Source organism: Carcharhinus amblyrhynchos, chromosome 2 (assembly GCF_965287045.1).
Source record: "Carcharhinus amblyrhynchos chromosome 2, sCarAmb.v2.hapA, whole genome shotgun sequence".
Taxonomy (NCBI): domain Eukaryota; kingdom Metazoa; phylum Chordata; class Chondrichthyes; order Carcharhiniformes; family Carcharhinidae; genus Carcharhinus; species Carcharhinus amblyrhynchos.
The window spans coordinates 40,982,642-41,004,351 of NC_137325.1; the positions used below are offsets into that span (position 1 = coordinate 40,982,642).

General features: G+C 43.6%; 1 protein-coding gene across 1 annotated transcript in view; it reads right to left on the bottom strand.

Moving 5' to 3' along the window:
* Window positions 1-2,377: 2,377 nt before the first annotated feature.
* LOC145360599 (chorion-specific transcription factor GCMb-like) overlaps window positions 2,378-21,710 on the bottom strand; it is a 42,245-nt gene continuing 22,912 nt past the window's right edge. The window contains exons 3-5 of the mRNA XM_080215949.1: window positions 20,374-20,486; window positions 15,189-15,314; window positions 2,378-3,253 (exon numbers count right to left, since the gene is read on the bottom strand). Coding sequence (XP_080072075.1) covers window positions 2,378-3,253; window positions 15,189-15,314; window positions 20,374-20,486 — 1,115 coding nt within the window. The remainder of the gene's footprint in view (window positions 3,254-15,188; window positions 15,315-20,373; window positions 20,487-21,710) is intronic.

Consider the following 21,710-nt stretch of genomic DNA (forward strand, 5'->3'; position numbering starts at 1 on the left):
AACAGACGTTAAACTAACTGGCCTATAATTCCCTGCCTTTTGCCTGCCACCCTTCTTAAACAACGGCGTATCATTAGCTGTTTTCCAATCTTCCGGCACTTCCCCGGAATCCAGTGACGTTTGGAAAATAACCACCAAGGCATCCACTATCACCTCCGCCATTTCTTTCAGAACCCTCGGATGCATTCCATCCGGTCCTGGGGACTTGTCCACAATCAGTCCCTCCAGTCTGTCTAGCACCGCCTCTCTAGTAACAATAATGTCATTGAGACCCTCCAGTCCTACCACCTTTCCATCGCTAACACCCAACAAATTATTCATGTCTTCCTCCGTGAAGACCGAAACAAAAAAGTTATTCAAGACCTCAGCCATTTCCCCATACCCTACCACTAAGTCCTCCCTCTCATCCTCTAAGGGTCCAACGTTCACCCTAGCCAGCCTCTTCCTTTTTATATATTTATAAAAACTCTTGCTATCCTTTTTTTATATTAAGTGCTAGCCCAGCTTCATAGTTTCTCCTACCCTTCTTTATCAACTTCTTTGTCAATCTTTGTTGACATTTAAACCTCTCCCAATCTAGTTGGACCAATGAGCGGCGTGGGCTTGGAGGGCTGAAGGGCATGTTTCCTGTGCTGTATTGTTCTTTGTTCTCTGCCGTTCTTTGTTATTGAGCTGGATGATGTGGCGATACTGTGTCTTTAAGGGATGTATTTAACAATGTTCCTGGGATTTTGTCAGCACTGTTGTTTATAGCCGGTGCCTTTCATTGTTACTGAAGCCGTATAATTGACCTCATGTTTGTTTTTATTTGAACTATTGCAGTGTTCTGTTGTTTTAACATTCTCCTGGGATTGCACAGCTTGATTGGGGATGATTGACAGGGCCTGTCACATGACTGGGGACAGGTACGCTTCACAGAAAAGTCCAGTGTTAGTTTTGTTTTCCGAAACTATTTGGAACTGAGAGAAACACCAGTGTTTTTCCCCGTCTCTGGAGTTGGAGTTTTGCTCTAAGTTTTGCTTCTTTTGAGTTAAGGCAAAGCAGTGTCTCTCCTTTCCTCTCTCTAAAGTCTAGAGACTAGAAGCTGCCAGAGACTCAGGTTGGAGAGTGGAGATGACCCCTGGTGGATGGATAGAGTACCAGTGAGCTGGGGGTGTTGGTGGAGAGGTCGAGGGCCTTTGTGGGGAACGTGGTGGTAGGGAAAGGGGGGGAAATAATCACCCGAAAGGCCTGGCCACTGCAGAAGAATGCCTATTAAAAAAGGAGACTATTGATAGAGGCCTCCCCACTTCCCAGCTGGGGTATCTTAATAGGGTCACTTTTCAGGTTGCTGCCTCTGATTCTCAATTTTGAGGCTTGTGGGAGGAGCTACATAGAAAACAGTCCATAAGTTGTCATTAATTTGCCACTTATGGCCTCAATTAGGACAAGGATATGAAGGTCAGGCCTAGGCTTCACCTATCCCACTGTATGTTATGGCCACCGCCGCCTACAAATCTACTGGTGAAGGAACATAAAATTCTGTTCCTCAAGTAGAAATTTGATAAAGGTCTCAGTGCATCTAAAACTCCAAATCTATCCCAATTGCTTGGCTCATTTTGCCAGATAATTGGCTGGCTACCTTGCAATATGTTTGAAGGATTTGAACAGCATGACTGTTGAACAGAATCTAGCTGGCATGAACTAAATCCAACTATAGATCTCTAGTATTCCTCGAGGAATTGAATAAAAAGACAAATGATGTAACAATATCCCAAATCATATCCAGACCACCTTTCAGTTTGTATATGTTTAACATCAAGTCTAATATGTTTATTTAATCGTATTTTATAACAAGCATTCAACATCAGACATACTAAAAACTGTCATAATGACAAGGGATTATAAACTTTGAGCATAAAAATATACAGAATATAAAAAATGTTCATCTTTAAGGAAGTCTTGGTGGTTTGAATTGCAGTTTTATATTTGAAATGAATGTGTTTCAGGTTGACTGTGAGCCAAAAAAAACTCTTGAAGAATTGAAACATAGATTCTAGAATAGTACAGTTCAATTTGATTCGATTCAGCTTCGTCCTGATTTAAAAGAGGCCTTGGATTTTATCCTGGAAGTCCCCAGTTAAATTACAGATTATTTTAAACATCAGAGCACATTCTAATTAAAAATTATGCTAACATTATAATTGCTTTTTGATAGAAACAAAGCTTTCTGTACAGCATTCTAGAACATTCAGTAACACTGCATCACTTGCAAACCAGAACTTGAGTGGACTGACATTCTGACATACTGTGTAATAATAAAAAGAGTGAGTGTCATAAGCATGGCCATTGTATGACTCCGAAGCTCAGAATGATGAATATTTTTGTCAGTTCATTTTCAGTATTCTCCAGTATCGTATCTAAAGGGCTGAGATAATCGATCAGTGTAGGAGTTGGTGGAATAATTTTCATATCTGTAGCTTTCCAGCCCTTCGGCCCGCTCTGTTTTAGAGGGCGCTTCTCCTTGATAGGATGTGACTGATTTGATCATGCTGTTATCTTCCTGGAACTTTGCCTCAGGGTAAATGGTGTCTGCCAAGTGATTACAGTTGGGAAGATTTTTAGCAGCACAAATATTGTCTCCAAACTTAGTCAAAGGCTTATAAGTTTGATAGGAAACCTTAGTAGTTGTGGTTATGATAGTCTGCAGAGCTGGAGGCGTAGACCCAGTGCCACCTAATCTGCAGGGGTATTCTCCATTGTAGTAATGGCTTGAATTTTGTGCAATATGGCCACACTCATTCCTGTCTCCACTTCCTCCTTTGAATATCGGCTTCCACCCATGATGTTTACTTGGCCCATCAAAGTTCCGATCGTGGACATTCAGAGTGCCCATACTCTGCTGGGATCCATTAAGTTGCATACATATCTTTCCTGAGTCAGTTTCAGATTGCATATTACTAGAATCTTTATAAAGAGCTGAATAAGAGTTGGAGCCCATATAGCCAGACATAGTAAAATCATAGCCACAGGAACCTCGAGGTACATAGATCCTTGGATTGGAGACCTTCTGAAGTGGTGAGGCTGTCTCCACAAAACTGCTACTGGAATCATAAACAGGCTTGAAAGATTCTGCATTTTGAAATGGCGAGTAATGATGTGATGGAATAGGAAAGTTTGCCTCTGCTATTATGCCGAATCTATCTGGAGCTTCTGTGCAAGGCATGTGGTGGAAACTGCTGAAAGGACCACCACTATCGTGATACCTACTTGCCTGGGGGTAAGCAAATAACAAAAACATTAACTACAATTGCAAGACAGTAAGAAAAGTTAAGCTTCACATTTTAAATATACATGGATGTTAAAAGATTGGTGGTAATGCTGTCATTTATCAGCATAATATTTATCTACCTGTACAAAGTTTAGAAATGTCTCTCCAGACAAATGTTCTAATAGTAAATCTGATCATGTATGAAATGTTGCCTGTTTTTTAGTTTCAGTCTCCCTCACTCCAGAGTCAATCTGATGTCATCTCACTACTAGCAGGGTGTGTTCCACAATTTGAGAGATATTTTCTGCTGTTTAAATATAGAGACAGGAATTAAAATTGATTACTGGAAACAACAGGATGTGTTGAAATTATCATATATTCTCTAATTTAGTTCCAAGCTTCCAGAGAACAAAAAAATCACATTCCTGCTGGAGGAAACAAAAAAGACTTAGATAGGACTTAGTTCATTCTTGAAATTGAAATCAGTTTAATAATAGAGGAATCAGATACTTTGGTGGAAAGTTAGCATAGAATTTGCAGAAGATGTTATTTGGATTTTCACTGTGTTATGTTTACACTTACAAGAAAAAGCTGCCCAGGAGGATTTCCTCCACTAGTGACTAAGTACCAACTCAGTGACAGGGCTAATAAATAATCCATTGCTCTGACCTGCATTTTAATCAGCTGAATAATTCTCAGTACAGAGCAATTTCAGAAGATAAGTAACAAATAGATGGATTAGTCAATGTATTGATCAGCTCTATATTTCAATATCATGGAAAGAGCTGGTTTAAGAATCTTTGAGACTCTGGGCATTAAGAACATTTTGAGACTCCTCCAGACCATCTGCACAATTCCAATCATACCCAGTGCAAAATCCATGTAAATCAGCTTCCCACAATGTCCTCTACTATATAACCTATAAAACCATCCCCCCGACAACCCCAGCCATGTTCTTCCATCAGTAACAAATGTGCAGTATTTCCACATAGATTGAAAACATGTCTGGGGTTTTCTGCTCCTACTTTTATTTGGTTGGGTTTGGTTGAGAGGAGTTTTGTGAGAAGCCTAAATTGTGTACTGTGTTGGTGGGAAAGCAATCATCCTTTCTCCCTGTCAGGTGGAGGTGGGGTGCATTTCCCAACATGCAATGTCAGGTACCTGATGTGTGTACAGATGCATCCAATTATAGGAGAGTTCAGAAGTGAATGGAGAGCTTGAAAAGTGGCAGCGCTTTTGCAGAGCAGTGAGAAAGCAGCAGGGAGGCCTCGTAGGTACAGGGGAATGGCTCAGGTCTACCAGAGAAGAACTCATGGGTACTGGGGAAGATCTTAAGTGTACTGTGGCAAAGAGTTAAGAGCTGAACACTTGGGGTTACTGGGGGATAAAAAGAGTCAGGGGCAGCAGGTGAAAAAATTGGGGACATGGTGGGAGAAGAATCAGGGCCAGAAGGGGAAAAGGCTACCAAGTGCTAAAATCACTATGCCTGAGGCTGCCTTCCCACTCCTCAGTGACTATCACTGTTTGCTGTGCAGATACATGGATTTGGGCCAGTGTCTGTGAGAGTTTGCGAATTCTCCCTGTGGTTGCGTGGGTTTCCTCCCACACCCCAAAGATGTGCTCTTAGGCTGATTGGTGTAATAAATCGTCCCTAAATTATTCTCCCCTTAATCTGGTTTCCAATGGGAGTACCATAAGCATAGACATGGGTCAAGGGTGGAGGAGGAAAAACACATTGTTAAGATGGCAGCGCAGGCTCGTTGGGCCGAAGGGCCTGATTCCCATGCCGTGTTGTTCTTTGTTCTTTGTTCCTGGGCAGTGACCATTTTGAACAGCTCTTATATGGAGAAGAGCAGCATGGGCCAGTGCAGTGGGTTTGTGGCTGGTCATCATGGATTGATGGATCCAGTTAAGTGTCATTGGCAAGGAACAAGGGCAAATCTAATGGTGATACACGTCATTAATGAACAAAGTCCAAAGATGTTCAGGTTAGGTGGATTGGCCATGCTAAATTACCCCTTAGTGTCAATAGGAATTAGTTAAATGCATGGGGTTAAGGGAAAGAGTCTGGGTGCGATTCTGGGCAGTGAAGACTCGATGGGCTGAATGGTCTCCACTGCACTGTAGGATTCTATGATTCTATGAAATGCATGTAACTGAGACTACAGGCATGTTAATTCCTTTGTAGCTTAAAGATCTGACTGCTTACCCAATTTTGCCCACTAAACCATAACTGATGTGTGCAAGTGCCATTGATTGCCACCTTCAGATTGAGTGACTACTGTGGTCTTTCTGCACCATTGTCCCACTGAGCAAACACATACAATGCTTGAGAGAGCCAACAGGGGTAGGTTCATTGAGGTGAGCATTCTGACCCAGATGATGTGTGCTGAGGTGTGTCTGGGCAGGTGCCCCTGCAACCCACTCCCACACACACATTGAACCGGATACACGCAAGATCTTGAGTGAAGCTTGGGACAATGCCTACACCTGGGATGAGAGCTCAGGGTGCAGTAGATTAACTAAAGCTGTGACCACTTGGTCATGTTGCGCAGGCAAGGGTGGATTGGTTTTGGGAAACACACATGCATCCGGAACACATGTGTGAATCCCGCGAAATGGCCAACATGTGTATTTCCCAACCTGACGTGCCAAAAAAAAGGTGCATCACGATGGGAGAATCAGGCCCGCAATCTTTGCAAGGGCATATAACTACGCTCATTCTGACTGGAATCAGGGAAGTCAGAATGCAAGCACCATGGGATATGGGCATTGCTGGCTGGGCCAACATTTATTGCCCATCCTCAATTGCCCTCCATTTCAGGGTCAACATTCTTTTCAGAATCAACCATATTACTGGGGGTCTGGAGTCTTATGTAGACCAGGTAAGGGCAGTAAAAAGGACATAAGTGAATCAGATGGGTTTTTACGACAATCGATAATTATTTCATGGTCTTCATTAGACTTTTTATTGAATTCAAATTTCACCATTTGCTGCGATGGGATTTGAACCCAGATCCCCAGAACATTACCCTGGGTCTCTGGATGGTTAGTCCATGATAATTCCACCGCCTCCCTGATGTAAGCAGATGTCTGGCTTTCCGCAGGTGCAGAGTGCCATTGACTACACTCACGTGGCTCATAGAAACAGAAATCTAGAAAATAGAAGGTATTCAGACCTTCAAGCCTGCTCTGCTAATCATTCTGATCTTGGCTCATCATCAAAATCCCACCTCCCCCCTGCCCTCCCCATATCCCTTAGTTCCTTTACAAAACAGCTGTATCTAATTTTTTTCTTGAAATCAAACAATGTTTTGGCCTCAACCCCTTACTGTAGTAATAAATTTCATAGATTCAACACTCTCTGGGTGAAGAGATTTCTCCTCACCTCAAGTCCTCAAAGGACTTATCCTCAAACTATGACCCCCAATTCTGCAATCCGTCACCATCAGGAGAATTCTTTCTAAATCTACTCTGTCTAATCCTGTTGAAATTTACACATTTCTATGAGATTCTCTCTCACTCTCTGCTCTACCCGCACTTACTTTCAGCAATTAATGCATAAGGACACCAAGGTAGACAAGTCCCCGGGACCGGATGGAATGCATCCCAGGGTTCTGAAAGAAATGGCAGAAGTAATAGCAGATGCCTTAGTAATTATTTATCAAAATTCACTGGACTCTGGGGAAGTGCCGGCAGATTGGAAAACAGCTAATGTTACACCGCTGTTTAAAAAAGGTAGCAGACAAAAGGCAGGGAACTACAGGCCAGTTAGCTTAACGTTCATAGTTGGAAAAATGCTAGAATCCATCATCAAAGAAGAAATAGCAGGACACCTAGAAAAGAACAGTTTGATCAGACAGACGCATCACAGATTCGTGAAGGGGAAGTCGTGTTTGACGAATTTACTGGATTTTTATGAACATGTGACTAGTGCGGTAAACAGAGGGGAACTGGCAGATGTGGTGTTTTTAGATTTCCAGAAGGCATTTGATAAGGTGCCTCACAAAAGGTTGCTGCAGAAGGTTAGAGTGCACGGAGTTCAGGATAAAGTGTTAGTGAGGATTGAGGATTGGTTATCTAACAGGAAGCAGAGAGTTGGAATCAGTGGATGCTTTTCTGGTTGGCAGTTGGTGACTAGTGGAATGCCGCAGGGATCGGTGCTGGGGCCTCAACTGTTTACCATTTACATAGACAATCTGGAGGAGGGGGCTGAGTGTAGGGTAACAAAATTTGCTGATGACACGAAGATGAATGGAAAAGCGAATTGCGTGGAGGACGCAGAAAGTCTGCAGAGAGATCTGGATAGGCTGAGTGAGTGGGCGAGGACCTGGCAAATGAGAGGTTATCCACTTTGGTAGAAATAATAGTAGGAAGGAATATTATTTAAAGGGTGAAAAGTTGCAGCATGTTACAGTGCAGAGGGACCTGGGGGTCCTTGTGCATGAATCACAAAAACTCAGTCTGTAGGTGCAGCAGGTGATCAAGAAAGCAATGGAATGTTGGCTTTTATGGCGAGGAGGATAGAATATAAAAGCAGGGAGGTCTTGCTGCAACTGTACAAGGCACTGGTGAGGCCGCAACTGGAGTACTGTGTGCAGTTTTGGTCCGCTTATTTGCGTAAGGATGTATTGGCCTTGGAGGGAGTACAGAGAAGGTTCACCAGGCTGATACCAGAGATGAGGGGGTTAGCTTATGAGGAGAGATTAAATAGACTGGGCCTGTACTCATTGGAGTTTAGAAGGCTGAGGGAGGATCTTATAGAGACTTACAAGATAATGAAGGGGCTAGATAGGGTAGAGGTAGAGAGATTCTTCCCACTTAGAAAGGAAAATAGAACTAGAGGGCACAGCCTCAAAATAAGGGGCGGCAGTTTAGAACAGAGTTGAGGAGGAACTTCTTCACTCAATGGGTGGTGAATCTCTGGAATTTTCTGCCCATTGAAGTGGTGGAGGCTACCTCGCTGAATATATTTAAGTCACGGGTAGATAGGTTTTTGACAGACAAGGGAATTAAGGGTTATGGGGAGACGGCGGGAAAGTGGAACTGATCCACTTCAGATCAGCCATGGTCTTATTGAATGGCGGTGCAGGCTCGAAGGGCTAGATGGCCTACTCCTGCTCCTATTTCTTATGTTCTTATGTTCACTGAGTATCCACCTCTTCAAATTGCATCCATTCAAATAATAATCTGCCTTCCTATTTTTGCTATGAAAGTAGTTAACTTCACCCTTATCCACATTATACTGCATCTGCTCACTCATTCAGCTTGTCCAAGTCACACTGAAGCATCTCTGCATTGTCCTCACAGCTCACCCTCCCATTTGCTTCATCTGCAAATTTGGAGATAATGCATCTAGTTCCCTCTTCCAAATCATTAATGCATGTTAACATTTGCAGTCCTAGCACAGATCCCAGTGGTACCCCACTAGTCACTGCCTGCTAATCAGAAAAATACCCATTTATGCCAACTCTTTGCTTCCTATCTGCTAACTAGCTTTTTATCCATCTCAAGACACTACCTGCAATCTCATGCTAACTTTACATAGTAGTTTGCTTTATGAGACCTTGTTGAAAATCTTCTGAAAGTCTAAATAAACCACATCCACTGATTCTCCTCAGTCAACTCTACTAATTACATCCTCAAAGAATTCCAATACATTCATCAAGCATGATTTCCCTTTTGAAAATCCATGCTGACTTTGTCTGATTATACCACTGCTTTCCAAATGCCGAGCTATGAAATCCTTGATAATGTACACTAGCAACTTCCCCAGAATTGACATTAGGCTCACTGGTCTATAGCTCCCTGTTTTCTCCCTTTTTGAATAGTGGGTTTACATTACCTTCCAATCTGTAGGAACCAGTCCAGAGTCCAAAGAATTTTGGAAAATGACCACCAATGAATCTACTATTTCCAAGGCCGCTGCCTTAAGTACTCTGAGACGAGGATTATCTGACCCTGGAGATATATCCACATTCCATCCCAACAATTACCCTAAAACCATTTCTCTACTAATACTGATATCCTTTAGTTCCTCACTAAGACTTGTACTTTTCAGAACTTCTTGTACATTGTCTCAGTCTTCACAAAAGAAAGTGTGAATAAAGTATGAATTTAGTTCCTTAGCTGTTCCTTTATTCCCCATTATGAATTCTCCTGTTTCTGACTGTATGGGGATGCTCTCCAATCCCCGTGACATAAACAAGTGCAGCTCATCAACCACAAGGATTTCCATTCCTGAATGTTCAGCTGGACTGCAACCATGCAAAGCAAATCTTCCAGATTCTTGAGGAATGTGCATGACTGATACATCCTGACCTGCTCTCATAGTCCTGGCATGTTTGAGGATCCACAGCTGCTACAAGGTTGGCTCCTCAGGGACAGGGACTACCATTGAGCAACTGGCTGATGATGGGCTGTGCAGAGGCCACAGAGTGCAGCTGAGACATGACATGAGGCTCATGCTGCAACCCACACTTTGGTTGAGCAAACCATAGGTAAAGATAAGGTTTCAGTGCCTGAACTGGTCTGGTGGAGCACTGCAATACTGTCTGCAGAGGGTATCATGTATAATGGTCATCTGCTGTTCCCTGCACATCCTGGCATGTCAACAGTGGGGAGAAACTACTTGAGGAGATGGAGGAATGACAGAATTCCTCAGATGAGGAGGAGGGAGAGGATGTTGGTCATGAGACAATGGCGATACCCAGATGGGCAGATAAGCTTGGGATGTGTTCAGTGCTACCTGATTCATGGCAGGTGATGAGCCAATCACTGAGGACATTCCACCAATCCTCATGTCCCTTCTATGGATACCGTTCTCCTGTCTGATAGCTGGTAGCGTACACCCTTACTAATAAAACATGGGGAAGGAACAGTTGTCCATAGTCCCCACATTGCAGGAAGATGACAACGACTTGCAATGGGGACAGTGCATGGATCTTCACAGAGCTACTGTGAATATCTGACTTCTGTCTGGTTGATGGCATTTCATTTGCTCTCAGTGATTGGATCATATTATGGCGATGTCACATGCAGAGTTTCAACTCTCCTGATCTTTTTAGTGATCTGTATCTTTGAGGTTCATTTCACTAGAGGCTGAGACTAATGGAATATGGGGATTAGCAGCAGGGCCAAATGTAAAGAGAACACATTGACAATGACTGGGTTGAGTGATGATAGCACTCAGCATTTTAGGAGACTTCCACATTCCCTGGAGAAATAGGCATTGTGTTCAGTCTCTGAAGGAACACCACCAGTATACTGGCAATCTCTCAGAAAGCACATTGAGGAAGCTCCGGATGAGTGCCCAGCTCTGATACAGTTATCAAAGATTCTGTCTGGCACTACAGGAAGACACCTCATCAGATCAGGGAGCCTATGTCAGACTCCCATTTATTGAGTACAGCTCAGCCTTCAACACCATTATTTCCATGAAACTCATCTCCAAATTCCGTGGCCTGGGCCTCTGTGACTGGACTTCCTAACTCACAGACCACAATCAGTAAGGATAGGCAACAATACCACCTTCACAATCATCCTTGACATCGGTGCCCCACAAGGCTGTGTTCTCAGCTCCCAACTACACTCCTTATACACCTATGATTGCATGGCCAATTTCCCCTCCAATTCATAGAACATTACAGCGCAGTACAGGCCCTTCAGCCCTCGATGTTGCGCTGACCAGTGGAACCAATCTAATGACCTTCTAACCTAAACTATTCCAATGTTATCCATATGCCTATCCACTGACCATTTGAACACCCTTAAAGTTGGCGAGTCCACAACTGCTGCAGGCATGCCCTTACTACCCTCTGAGTAAAGAACCTACCTCTGACATCCATCCTATAATTACCACCCCTTAATCTAAAGCCATGTCCCCTCATGTTAGCCATCACCATCCGAGGAAAAAGGCTCTCACTGTCCACCCTATCTAACCCTCTGATCATCTTGTATGCCTCAGTTAGGTCACCTCGTAACCTTCTTCTCTCTAATGAAAACAACCTCAAGTCCCTCAGCCTTTCCTCATAAGACCTTCCCACCATACCAGGCAACACCCTGGTAAACCTCCTCTGCACCCTTTCCAATGCCTCCACATCTTTCTTATAATGCGGCGACCAGAACTGTACGCAATACTCCAAGTGTGGCCGCACCAGAGTTTTGTACAGTTGCAACATGACCTCACGGCTCCAAAATTCAATCCCTCTACCAATAAAAGCTAACACACCGTACGCCTTCTTAACAACCTTATCAGCCTGGGTGCCAACTTTCAGGGAGCTATGCACATGTACACCGAGACCTCTCTGCTCGTCAACACTACTAAGAGTCCTTCCATTAGCCCTTTATTCTGTACTCCTGTTACTCTTACCAAAGTGAATCACCTCACACTTTTCCGTATTAAACTCCATTTGCCACCTCTCGGCCCAGCTCTGCAGCTTATCTATGTCCCTCTGCAAACTGTAACATCCATCCTCACCGTTTACAACTCCTCCGACTTTGGTGTTGTCAGCAAATTTACTAATCCATCCTTCTACACCCTCATCTAGGTCATTTATAAAAATGACAAACAGCAGTGGCCCCAAAACAGATCCTTGAGGTACACCACTTGTAACTGAACTCCAGGTTGAATATTTCCCATCAACCACCACCCTCTGTCTTCTATCAGCTAGCCAATTTCTGATCCAAACTGCTAAATCATCCTCAATCCCATGCATCTGCATTTTCTGCAGTAGCCTACAATGGGGAGCCTTATCAAACGCTTTACTAAAATCCATATACACCACGTCAACTGCCTTACCCTTATCACCTCTTTGGTCACCTTCTCAAAAAACTCAATAAGGTTTGTGAGGCACGACCTACCCATCACAAAACTGTTGACTATCCCTAATCAATTTATTTCTCTCTAGATGATTATAAATCCTATCCCTTATAATTCTTTCCAAAACTTTGCCCACACCAGAAGTAATGCTCACCGGTCTACAATTCCCAGGATGGTCTCTACTCCCCTTCTTGAACAAGGGGACAACATTTGCTATCCTCCAGTCTTCCGGCACTATACCTGTAGCCAATGATGACATGAGGATCAAAGCCAAAGGCTCAATTTTCAATTTTGCTGATGACACCACCCTAGTGGTCGGATCTCAAACAATGATGAGACAGAGTACAAGAATGAGATAGAGAATCTGGTGAACTGGTGGGGGAACAATATAATCTCTCCCTCAAATGTCAACAAAATGATGGAGATTGTCATTGACTTCAGGAAGCGTAAAGGAGAACATGTTCCTGTCTACATCAATGGGGATAAAGTAGAAAGGGCCAAGAGCTTCAAGTTTTTAGGTGTCCAATAACCTGTCCTGATCCCTCCATGCCGACACTATAGTTAAAAAACCCAATGTCTCTACTTCCTCAGGAGACTAAGAAAATTTGGCATGCCAGTTATAACTCTCACCAACTTTTTCAGATACACGATGGGTTGTATCATAGCGTGGTATGGCTCCTGCTCTGCCCAAGACGGCAAAAGGTCATGAATGTAGCCCAGTCTATCTCCCATCCATTGACTCTGTCAACACTCCCCGCTGCCTCGGCAAAGCAGCCATCATAATTAAGGATCCCACACACCGTCTCTTCCACCTTCTTCCGTCGGGAAAAAGATACAAAAGTCTGAGGTCACATACCAACTGACCCAAAAACAGCTTCTTCCCTGCTGCTGTCAGACTTTTGAATGAACTTACCCTGCATTAAGTTGATCTTTCTCTATACCCTAATTTTGACTGTAACACTACATTCTGTACTCTTACGTTTCCTTCTCTATGAATGGCATGTTTTGTCTGTATAGTGCACAAGAAACAATACTTTTCATTGTATGTTAATACGTGACAATAATAAATCAAATCAAAAGCCTTAGATAGGGTGCAATAAATGAGTTTATTCAGAGAGATGAATGCTATTCAATAGTGCTTGGTGCTCATGCTCACAGATAGACCTTCTTAACCTTCCTAATCCTGCTGCTATGCCTTGGTACAACCCAGCATCAACAGCAGGGTGAAGGCAACCTGCTTTCTGCCCTGCCGTTTTCTGGGATGACCTTGGCGGATATTCCCTGGAGGGCTGAGACTTGTAGGGCCCCAGCCTGCTTTTGGGATCCTGCTATGTGGCAGTGCCACCCTCCTCAGCTGATGCAGTCACTGGAAGAGGGGATTTGTATGGGCCAGACACTTCTGCAGACATTTGGGGGATGGCCCCAGGGTTTTGCACCAACTGCTCCTCCTCACTATGAATGCTCCAGTTACTCTGGCTTCCTTGTTGGCATAAAGGGTTAGCTTGAGAAGCTACACTATCCTCTGTCATTGGCATTCGTGCCTGCACCATGCAGTGTATAGCTGTGTCGTGACAAGCATGTCCTGCGGCATTAATGCACTGAGATTGCAGGGCGGGTGACCTGTCACCAAGCTGGTGTGAATCTTGTGACCTAAAATGTTGTTTTGCTTAAATGGCGTGCAACACAATGTAAAATCCTGTCATCACATTAAACACTGCTTTTCCTGTCTGCTATTAGCCTTTATCACTGTAGAAGCTCTGCATGGGTTCCACCAAAACCCAGAGACTAGAGGCCTAAAAATGAACTCCACCACCAAGGTAGAAATAGGAAAGGACGGTGCGATTCTTCAAAAAGTGCTGAATAGGTGGGAAAACTGTTTTAGATCATGACTGTTTTCTCAGCTCAGCTTCACACTCGAATCTCCCCACTCTGTGCCCTATAGAGGTCCCAATTGTGAATCTCATTAAAAACCCCGGGGGGGCCTTTTCCCGCCGGAGTCTAACAGTTCCAGAACTCTGTGCCTGCACAGTGGCCCCGATCTGTCAGTCTCCCCGTACGCTGATCAGCTCAATTGCTGTGCAGCCCAGGATCCCCCACAGTGTGCTCCTTGAGAACCCCATGGCCCGATCACGGCCCCCACAACAAATCCCGGGCCAGCCCTGGTCCCCCTGTCCCAATGTCCAGACCCCCGCACCCAGCAATGGTGATCCTCCCACCCCTCTTCCCCCTTCCTCCTTCAAACCCTGCCCTGCTAACACCCCCCCCAAGGGTCAGACTCCCCCTTCCCCCACCAGCCAGGGAGATACCACCTCCCCCACTCCCAGTCTGCCCCTATCACTGTCCTCCCTCCAAATCAGGATCCTCCCACCCCACTGATTGTGGGCTGGGTCCAGTGGCAATGGGCCTCACCCTTTGGCATGGGTGCTTTGCCCCTTGGGCAGTGCCAGGGCACAGGCTGGCACTGCCATGGTGCCCATGCTAAGGGGGCACCATCCCACCACCGCCCGAACCTCTGGGATCCCTGATTGCAATCCCCCCCCATCATTCCAGCGGTGTCTCTCTCTAGTTCCTCGAATGAGAGCTACTCTAAACTTTGCTGGAATGAAGTACTCCTGACAGAGTGGGAGATTCAATCTGGACCAGCAAGTTCCTGATAATGAAATGCAAAACATATCTAAACTACGTTAAGATTCAAGTCTTCCTGCCGGTTTCCAGTGTGGTCCAGACTCCGACTATTCTCCGGCTCTGGGAGATGTGCATGTGAAAATCCCAGATAAAGGCCAACGACGTTCTTCTCCCAGTCTGACCCGCCAGAAAAGTTACAGACATGATGGGAGAAGGATTTCAATTTATTAAATTAATTTTTTCTCATTCAAAAATTGATACATTACAGAAACAATCGTTCAGACTAGCCAGTCCATGTTGGTATTTCCCCACCACACTGATTTCATTTTTAAAAATTTCTAAATATTGTTGTTTTAAATGCATAATTGATAATGTTTTGGGGTGAGAGTGGTTTGGAAAATGGTAATTCACTAAGCAAGTAGTGGAATATCCTACCTTATTGAAACTTTGATACCAAAATCTGAAACAAATATCTTTTGATGTGTCCCTTACCTCCAATTCCATATGTCTCTTTTTATGAACAAAATGTGGGGAGGCCATTCGTCTCTTAACAGCACTTCTTCTTGCTTCTGTTTCTGATTTACTTTCTGGTCTTGGATGATCATGTACACCTTTGGCCTGTGTATTTAATATGTAAATGTCGATCACTATGGCTTTTACATTGCCCCCTGACCAACAGTATCAAAGCCAACAGTGTTATTTTATATTAAAGAGAAATAAATTATATTTATAAAAATACCATTAGGTTGACCTATACATCATGAAATCATAGCAACCCTACAGTGCAAAAAGAGGCCATTTGGCTCATCGAGTCTGCACCGACCACAATCCCACCCAAGCCCTATCCCCATATCCCTACAAATTTAGCTGCTAATCCCTCTAGCCTATGCATCCCAGGACACTAAGGGATAATTTTAGCCTGGCCAATCAACCTAACCCGCACATCTTTGGATTTGGATCTACATATTTCATTGTTGCACATGGAGAATATGTAAATAATGACAATTGTGATTACTCACTCAAAAAGAATGGAATATGACAATGACATGTCATGCTTAATAGCCCAATTTTAATGCAAGAAACCCAGCTTTATGAAATAAAGTTTTCCAATGCATGCTGCCTGTACAGAAAGGAAATCACATACATGATGCCTTGATTTATTCATCAGTTGGGGAGAAAACATAGAAAGTGCGTTAGTGATTACTGCTATAGGGATAGAGCAAAGGAATTGGACTGATTAGATTGCTCTAGAGAGCTGGTATAGCCTTGATGACCAAATTTTATTGGAGCACTGGCAGCCCCAGCAGCAGGCAGGAAAGCCAGGGGCAATTTTACCTTGACCGTTTCCCAGAGCCTCGGTTGATGTTGTGGCAATCAGGCAATGGCCTGGAATCAAGGTCCAGTCTTTTTAAAGGATCATATACTGCTTCGAGTACTGCTGGTCAATTGGAGGGCTGGCTGTTCTTCACAACCCTGTAGTCACTGCTGGAACTGCACCTAATGCAGTGCAGCATATTGGATTTTCTTTATGACTGAGATCAGTATCACCGAGGCTTGTCAGTCAGAACCTAACAAGAGGAGGGATGTAGTTGGTGTAGGAAGGGGAAGATGTTCCTAATTTGGCCCATGCTGATAGGGCTGCCTTCTGTGGTCCAGAGCAGGAGAATGCCAACAGCAGCACAAATAGGCTATATTTAATTGATCATTCAAGGACCCCAGTTGGCCTCTGTATGGGAGAACCATCCTTCAAATTCCAGCTCTGATGAAGGGTCATCCAGACTTGAAATGTTGGCTCTATTCTCTCTCCACAGATGTTGTCAGACCTGCTGAAACTTTCCATCATTTTCTGTGTTTGTTCCAAATTCCTGTTGCTTAGGGAATTCCATTCCATTCCATTACATTGAGAAAGGCATGGTTACCCACCCCCTGCCCCATCTTCTTGTTAATTTTCTGGCAATCACACCACCACCCCACCCACCTCCCTTCCCACCCTTACTCCCTGTCTCACTTCCAAACATCATGTTCAATTCCAACCCATGACTATGATTTTCCTTCTGGTGAACAAAGCCAAAGTTGGGATAAGGTGTAAAATGTAATGTTTTCTACCTGTTCCTATTGCATAATGTTATATTCAACAATTTTACAATTTACATAATATTATGCTGCAAGATCTTTTTCTTAGGTCTCTCTATTTCATCAAATCAGTTGCGTTCCATAAAGCTAGGCTCCCTAGTAGGTCAGGGGCCATGAGTGCCTCTTGGGCAGTGCCAACCTGGTACTGTCCATCAGTCAGTCAGAGATGATTGGGGGTGAGAGCGGATGGGGATGTGCAGGGAGTGATCATTCCAGACGGGGTGGAGGGTCTTGAATACAACGACAATCAAATTCTGAAGGAATGGGGTACATAGTTGTAAAATTAAACTTTTAATGCCACTTTGATAGTGATATTGATTTGATTTATCATACCTTTAAAATTGCACTCACATGTGGAACGCACAAGACACAACTTTACTGGATGTTTTTCATGGGTGGCTAGTGCATGAGTACAGGATTTCACACTCAAATGAATTTTAATTTTGCTTCTCCTGGCAAGATACTGTAATGGTGTAGCAGGATCATTCAGATAGCAACTTCCAGACTTCTGCATTTAACTGCACATGCAGACGTATTGGAAGGCAGTCAAATTTACTTTATCATAATATTGAGCAGTGTTAGTCACATATGGGGACGTTGTGTCTCATGAACTTGATCGAGTTCATGAACTTGATCATGAACTTGATACAGATTAAAGGGGAGGAGGTGCTGGCTGTCTTAAGGCAAATCAGAGTGGATAAATCCCCAGGACCGGACAGGGTATTCCCACGGATCTTGAGGGAGGCTAGTAGTGAACTTGCAGGGGCCCCGGCAGACATATTTAAAATGTCAATATTCATGGGGGAGGTGCCGGATGCTTAGAGGGTGGCTCATGTTGTTCCGTTGTTTAAAAAAGGTTCCAAAAGAAATCCGGGAAATTACAGGTTATTAAGTTTGACGTCGGTGGTTGGCAAGTTATTGGAAGGTGTGATAAATGATAGGATCTACAAATATTTGGATAGACAGGGACTTATTAGGGAGAGTCAACGTGGCTTTGTGCGTGGTAGGTCATGTTTGACCAATCTATTAGAGTTTTGTGAGGAGGTCACCAGGAAAGTGGATGAAGGGAAGGCAGTGGATGTTGTCTACCTGGATTTTAGCAAGGCCTTTGACAAGGTCCCTCATGGGAAGTTAGTTAGGAAGGTTCAGTCACTAGGTAGATATGGGGAGGTTCTAAATTGGATTAATGGAAGAAGCCAGAGAGTGGTTGTGGAGGATTGCTTCTCTGAGTGGAGGCCTGTGACTAGTGGAGTGCCGCAGGGATCGGTGTTGGGTCCATTGTTGTTTGTCATCTATATCAATGATCTGGATGATAATGTGGTAAATTGGATCAGCAAATTTGCTGATGATACAAAGTTGGAGGTGTAGTGGACAGTGAGGAAGGTTTTCAACGCATGCTGAGGGACTTGGACCAACTAGAAAAATGGGCTGAAAAATGGCAAATGGAATTTAGCGCAGACAAGTGTGAGGTATTGCACTTTGGAAGGACAAACCAAAGTGCTAAGTGATAGGACTCTGAAGAGTGCAGTTGAACAGAGGGATCTGGGAATACAGGTACAGAATTCCCTAAAAGTGACAACACAGGTGGATAGGGTTGTAAAGAGTGCTTTTGGTACATTGGCCTTTATAAATCGGAGTATCGAGTATAAATGTTGGAGTGTTATGGTAAGGTTATATAAGGCATTGGTGAGGCCGAATTTAGAGTATTGTGTACAGTTTTGGTCACCTAGTTACAGGAAGGATGTAAATAAGGTTGAAAGAGTGAAGAGAAGGTTCACGAGGATGTTGCCGGGACTTGAGAAGCTGAGTTACAGAGAGAGATTGAGTAGGTTAGGACTTCATTCCCTGGAACGTAGAAGAATGAGGGGAGATTTGATGGAGGTGTATAAGATTTTGATGGGTATAGATAGAGTGAATGCAAGCAGGGTTTTTCCACTGAGACTAGGGGAGAAAAAAACCAGAGGCCATGGGTTAAAGGTGAAAGGAGAAAAGTTTAAAGGGAATATTGGGGGGGCTTCTTCATGTAGAGAGTGGTGGGAGTGAGGAATGAGCTGCTGGATAAAGTGGTAAATGTGGGGTCACTTTTAACATTTAAGAAAAGCTTGGACAGGTTCATGGATGAGAGGGGTATGGAGGGATATGGTCCAAGTGCAGGTCAGTGGGACTAGGCAAAACATTTTTGAGCACAGGCAAGAAAGGCTGAGCTGTCATTTTCTATGGTTCTATGGAGTTTTTCAAGGAAGTGACGAAGATGATTGATGAGGGTAGAGCAGTGGATGTTGTCTACATGGACTTCAGTAAGGCCTTTGACAAGGTTCCTCATGGCAGACTGGTGCAGAAGGTGAAGTTGCATAGGATCAGAGGTGAGCTGGCAAGGTGGATACAGAACTGGCTCGGTCAAAGTCAGAGGGTAGCAGTGGAAGGATGTGTTTCTGAATGGAGGGCTGTGACAAGTGGTGTCCCTCAGGGATCAGTGCTGGGACCTTTGCTGTTTGTAATATATATAAATGGTTTGGAGGAAAATGTAACTGGATTGATTAATAAGCTTGCAGACAACAAAGATTGGTGGATTTGCGGATAGCGATGAGGACCATCAGAGGATATAGATCAGTTGGAGACTTGAGCGGAGAGGTGGCAGGTGGAGTTTAATCCGGAGAAATGTGAAATGATGCATTTTGGAAGGTCTAATACAGGTAGAAAATATACAGTAAATGGCAGAACCCTTAGGAGTATCGATAGGCAAAGGGATCTGGATGTTCAGATACACAGGTAGAGAAGGTAGTCAAGAAGACATCAGCATGTTTGCCTTCATTGGTCGGAGTATTGTGTTTAAAAATTGGCAAGTCATGTTGCCGCTTTACAGAAACTTAGTGAGGTCGCACTTGGAATATAGTGTTTAATTCTGGTTGCCACACTGCCAGAAGGATGTGGAGGCTTTGGAGAGGGTACAGAAAAGATTTTCCAGGATGTTGCCTGGTATGGAGGGCATTAGCTATGAGGAGAGGTTGGAGAAACTTGTTTTGTTCTCACTGGAGCGACACAGGTTGAGGGGAGACCTGATAAAAGTCTGTAAGATCATGAGACGCATGGACAGAGTGGAAAGTCAAAAGCTTTTTCCCAGGGTGGAAGAGTCAATTACTAGGGTGCATAGGTTTAAGGTGCGAGGGGTAAGTTTTAAAAGAGACGTACAAGGCAGATTTTTTACACAGAGTAGTGGGTGTCTGGAACTAGTTGCTGGGGGACGTATTGGAAGCGGATACGGTAGTGACTTTTAAGGGGTGTCTTGACAATTACATGAATGAGATGGGAATAGGGGACTATGGTCCCTGGAAGCGTAGGGGGTTTTAATTAAGTCAGGTAGCATGGTCAGTGTAGGTTGGATGGCCAAAGGGCCCTCCTGTGCTGTAATTTTCTTTGTTCTTTATATTCTCAATTCAAAACCTGGGCAAAGTGTGGCACAGAGAAATGGCAAGTCATTAAAATGATTAAATATATTTAACATTTTTATCTCATTGAATACCTTTGTGTCCAAACATAAATTTACCTGGAAAAATATTGCTTTAGTATCAAGTCTCCAAAAGTTTGTGACAGGATAACCACTGTGACCTCGGCAGGATATCAGTTCCAATGCTGAGTTACAGTTTGGACACATTCTTTCTGCAAAGCATAAATCTATCAATTAGGATTTTTACAATGGGGAAACAAGTTAGATCCAATACCCACATTGAAAAAAAATACTAATTTTCCGATTTAGTGTTTCCAGTTGAGAACCTTGCCCACAAGTTACATCTTTCAAAGATTCAAACTTGTGCCTTGGGCATCTGCTATAGAAATACAGAAACAACAACAAAAAAAAAGGGGCAGAAGGAGATCAGTTGGTTTTTTAAACCTGCTCCGCTGCTTATTATGATCATGACTGATCATCCAACTCAAAGGGAATCCCACATTCCCCCCATATCCTTTGATTGCTTTCGCCAAGTACTGTATCTAATTCCCTCTTAAAAACATATAATATTTTGGCTTGAACTACTTCCGATGGTAGCGAATTCTACAGACCGACCATTCCCTGGGCGAAAATATTTCTCCTCAACTCCATCTTTAACAGTCTAATAGCTTAGCAAACATATTTATTGGCAGGATGGCATACAATGTTGCAGGTCCCTTTGTGGGCCAGATTAGATTCACTTCAAAGACACATACCAGGCTTGAAGGGTTCATTTTATTAAAAATACTCTCCTGGAATACCACGTTAAGGAAGCATATCAGGTACTTCATAACAATATAGTTGTGTTCTGGAAGGCTCTGTATTATTTGTATCTTTAGGCTGTGAACTCTGTGTCTGGATGCTCCCAACATCAGGAACATCCTTCTTGCATCTACCCTAGCTCATCTAGTTTGAATTTTACAGGTTTCCTCATTTTTCTGAACTCCAACAAATACAATCCTAACTGACTCAATCTCACTTAGTATCTCAGTCCTACCATCCCAGGAATCAGTCTGGTAAAATTCTGCACTCTCTCGAGGGTAAGAACATCAGATTAGGAGACCAAAACGGCACACAATATTCCAGGTGTGGCCTCAGGGCCTTGGATAATTATATCAAAATATCCCTGCTCCAACATATAATTGGCATTTTTACTGCCTGCACTTCAGTGACTGGTGGATAATAACACCCAGGTCTCATTGTATATTCCCCTCCCCTATTTAAGGCCATTCAGGTATCGGCCTTCCCATTTTTGCAACCAAAATGGATAACCTCACATTTATCCAAATTAACCCAAACTATATCTACCAATCACTTGCTCACTCACTCAACTCTGCAGATGTGCCAAAGCTAGATAGGGGGTGAGCTGAGAGAAGGATGCAAACTTAAATATTACG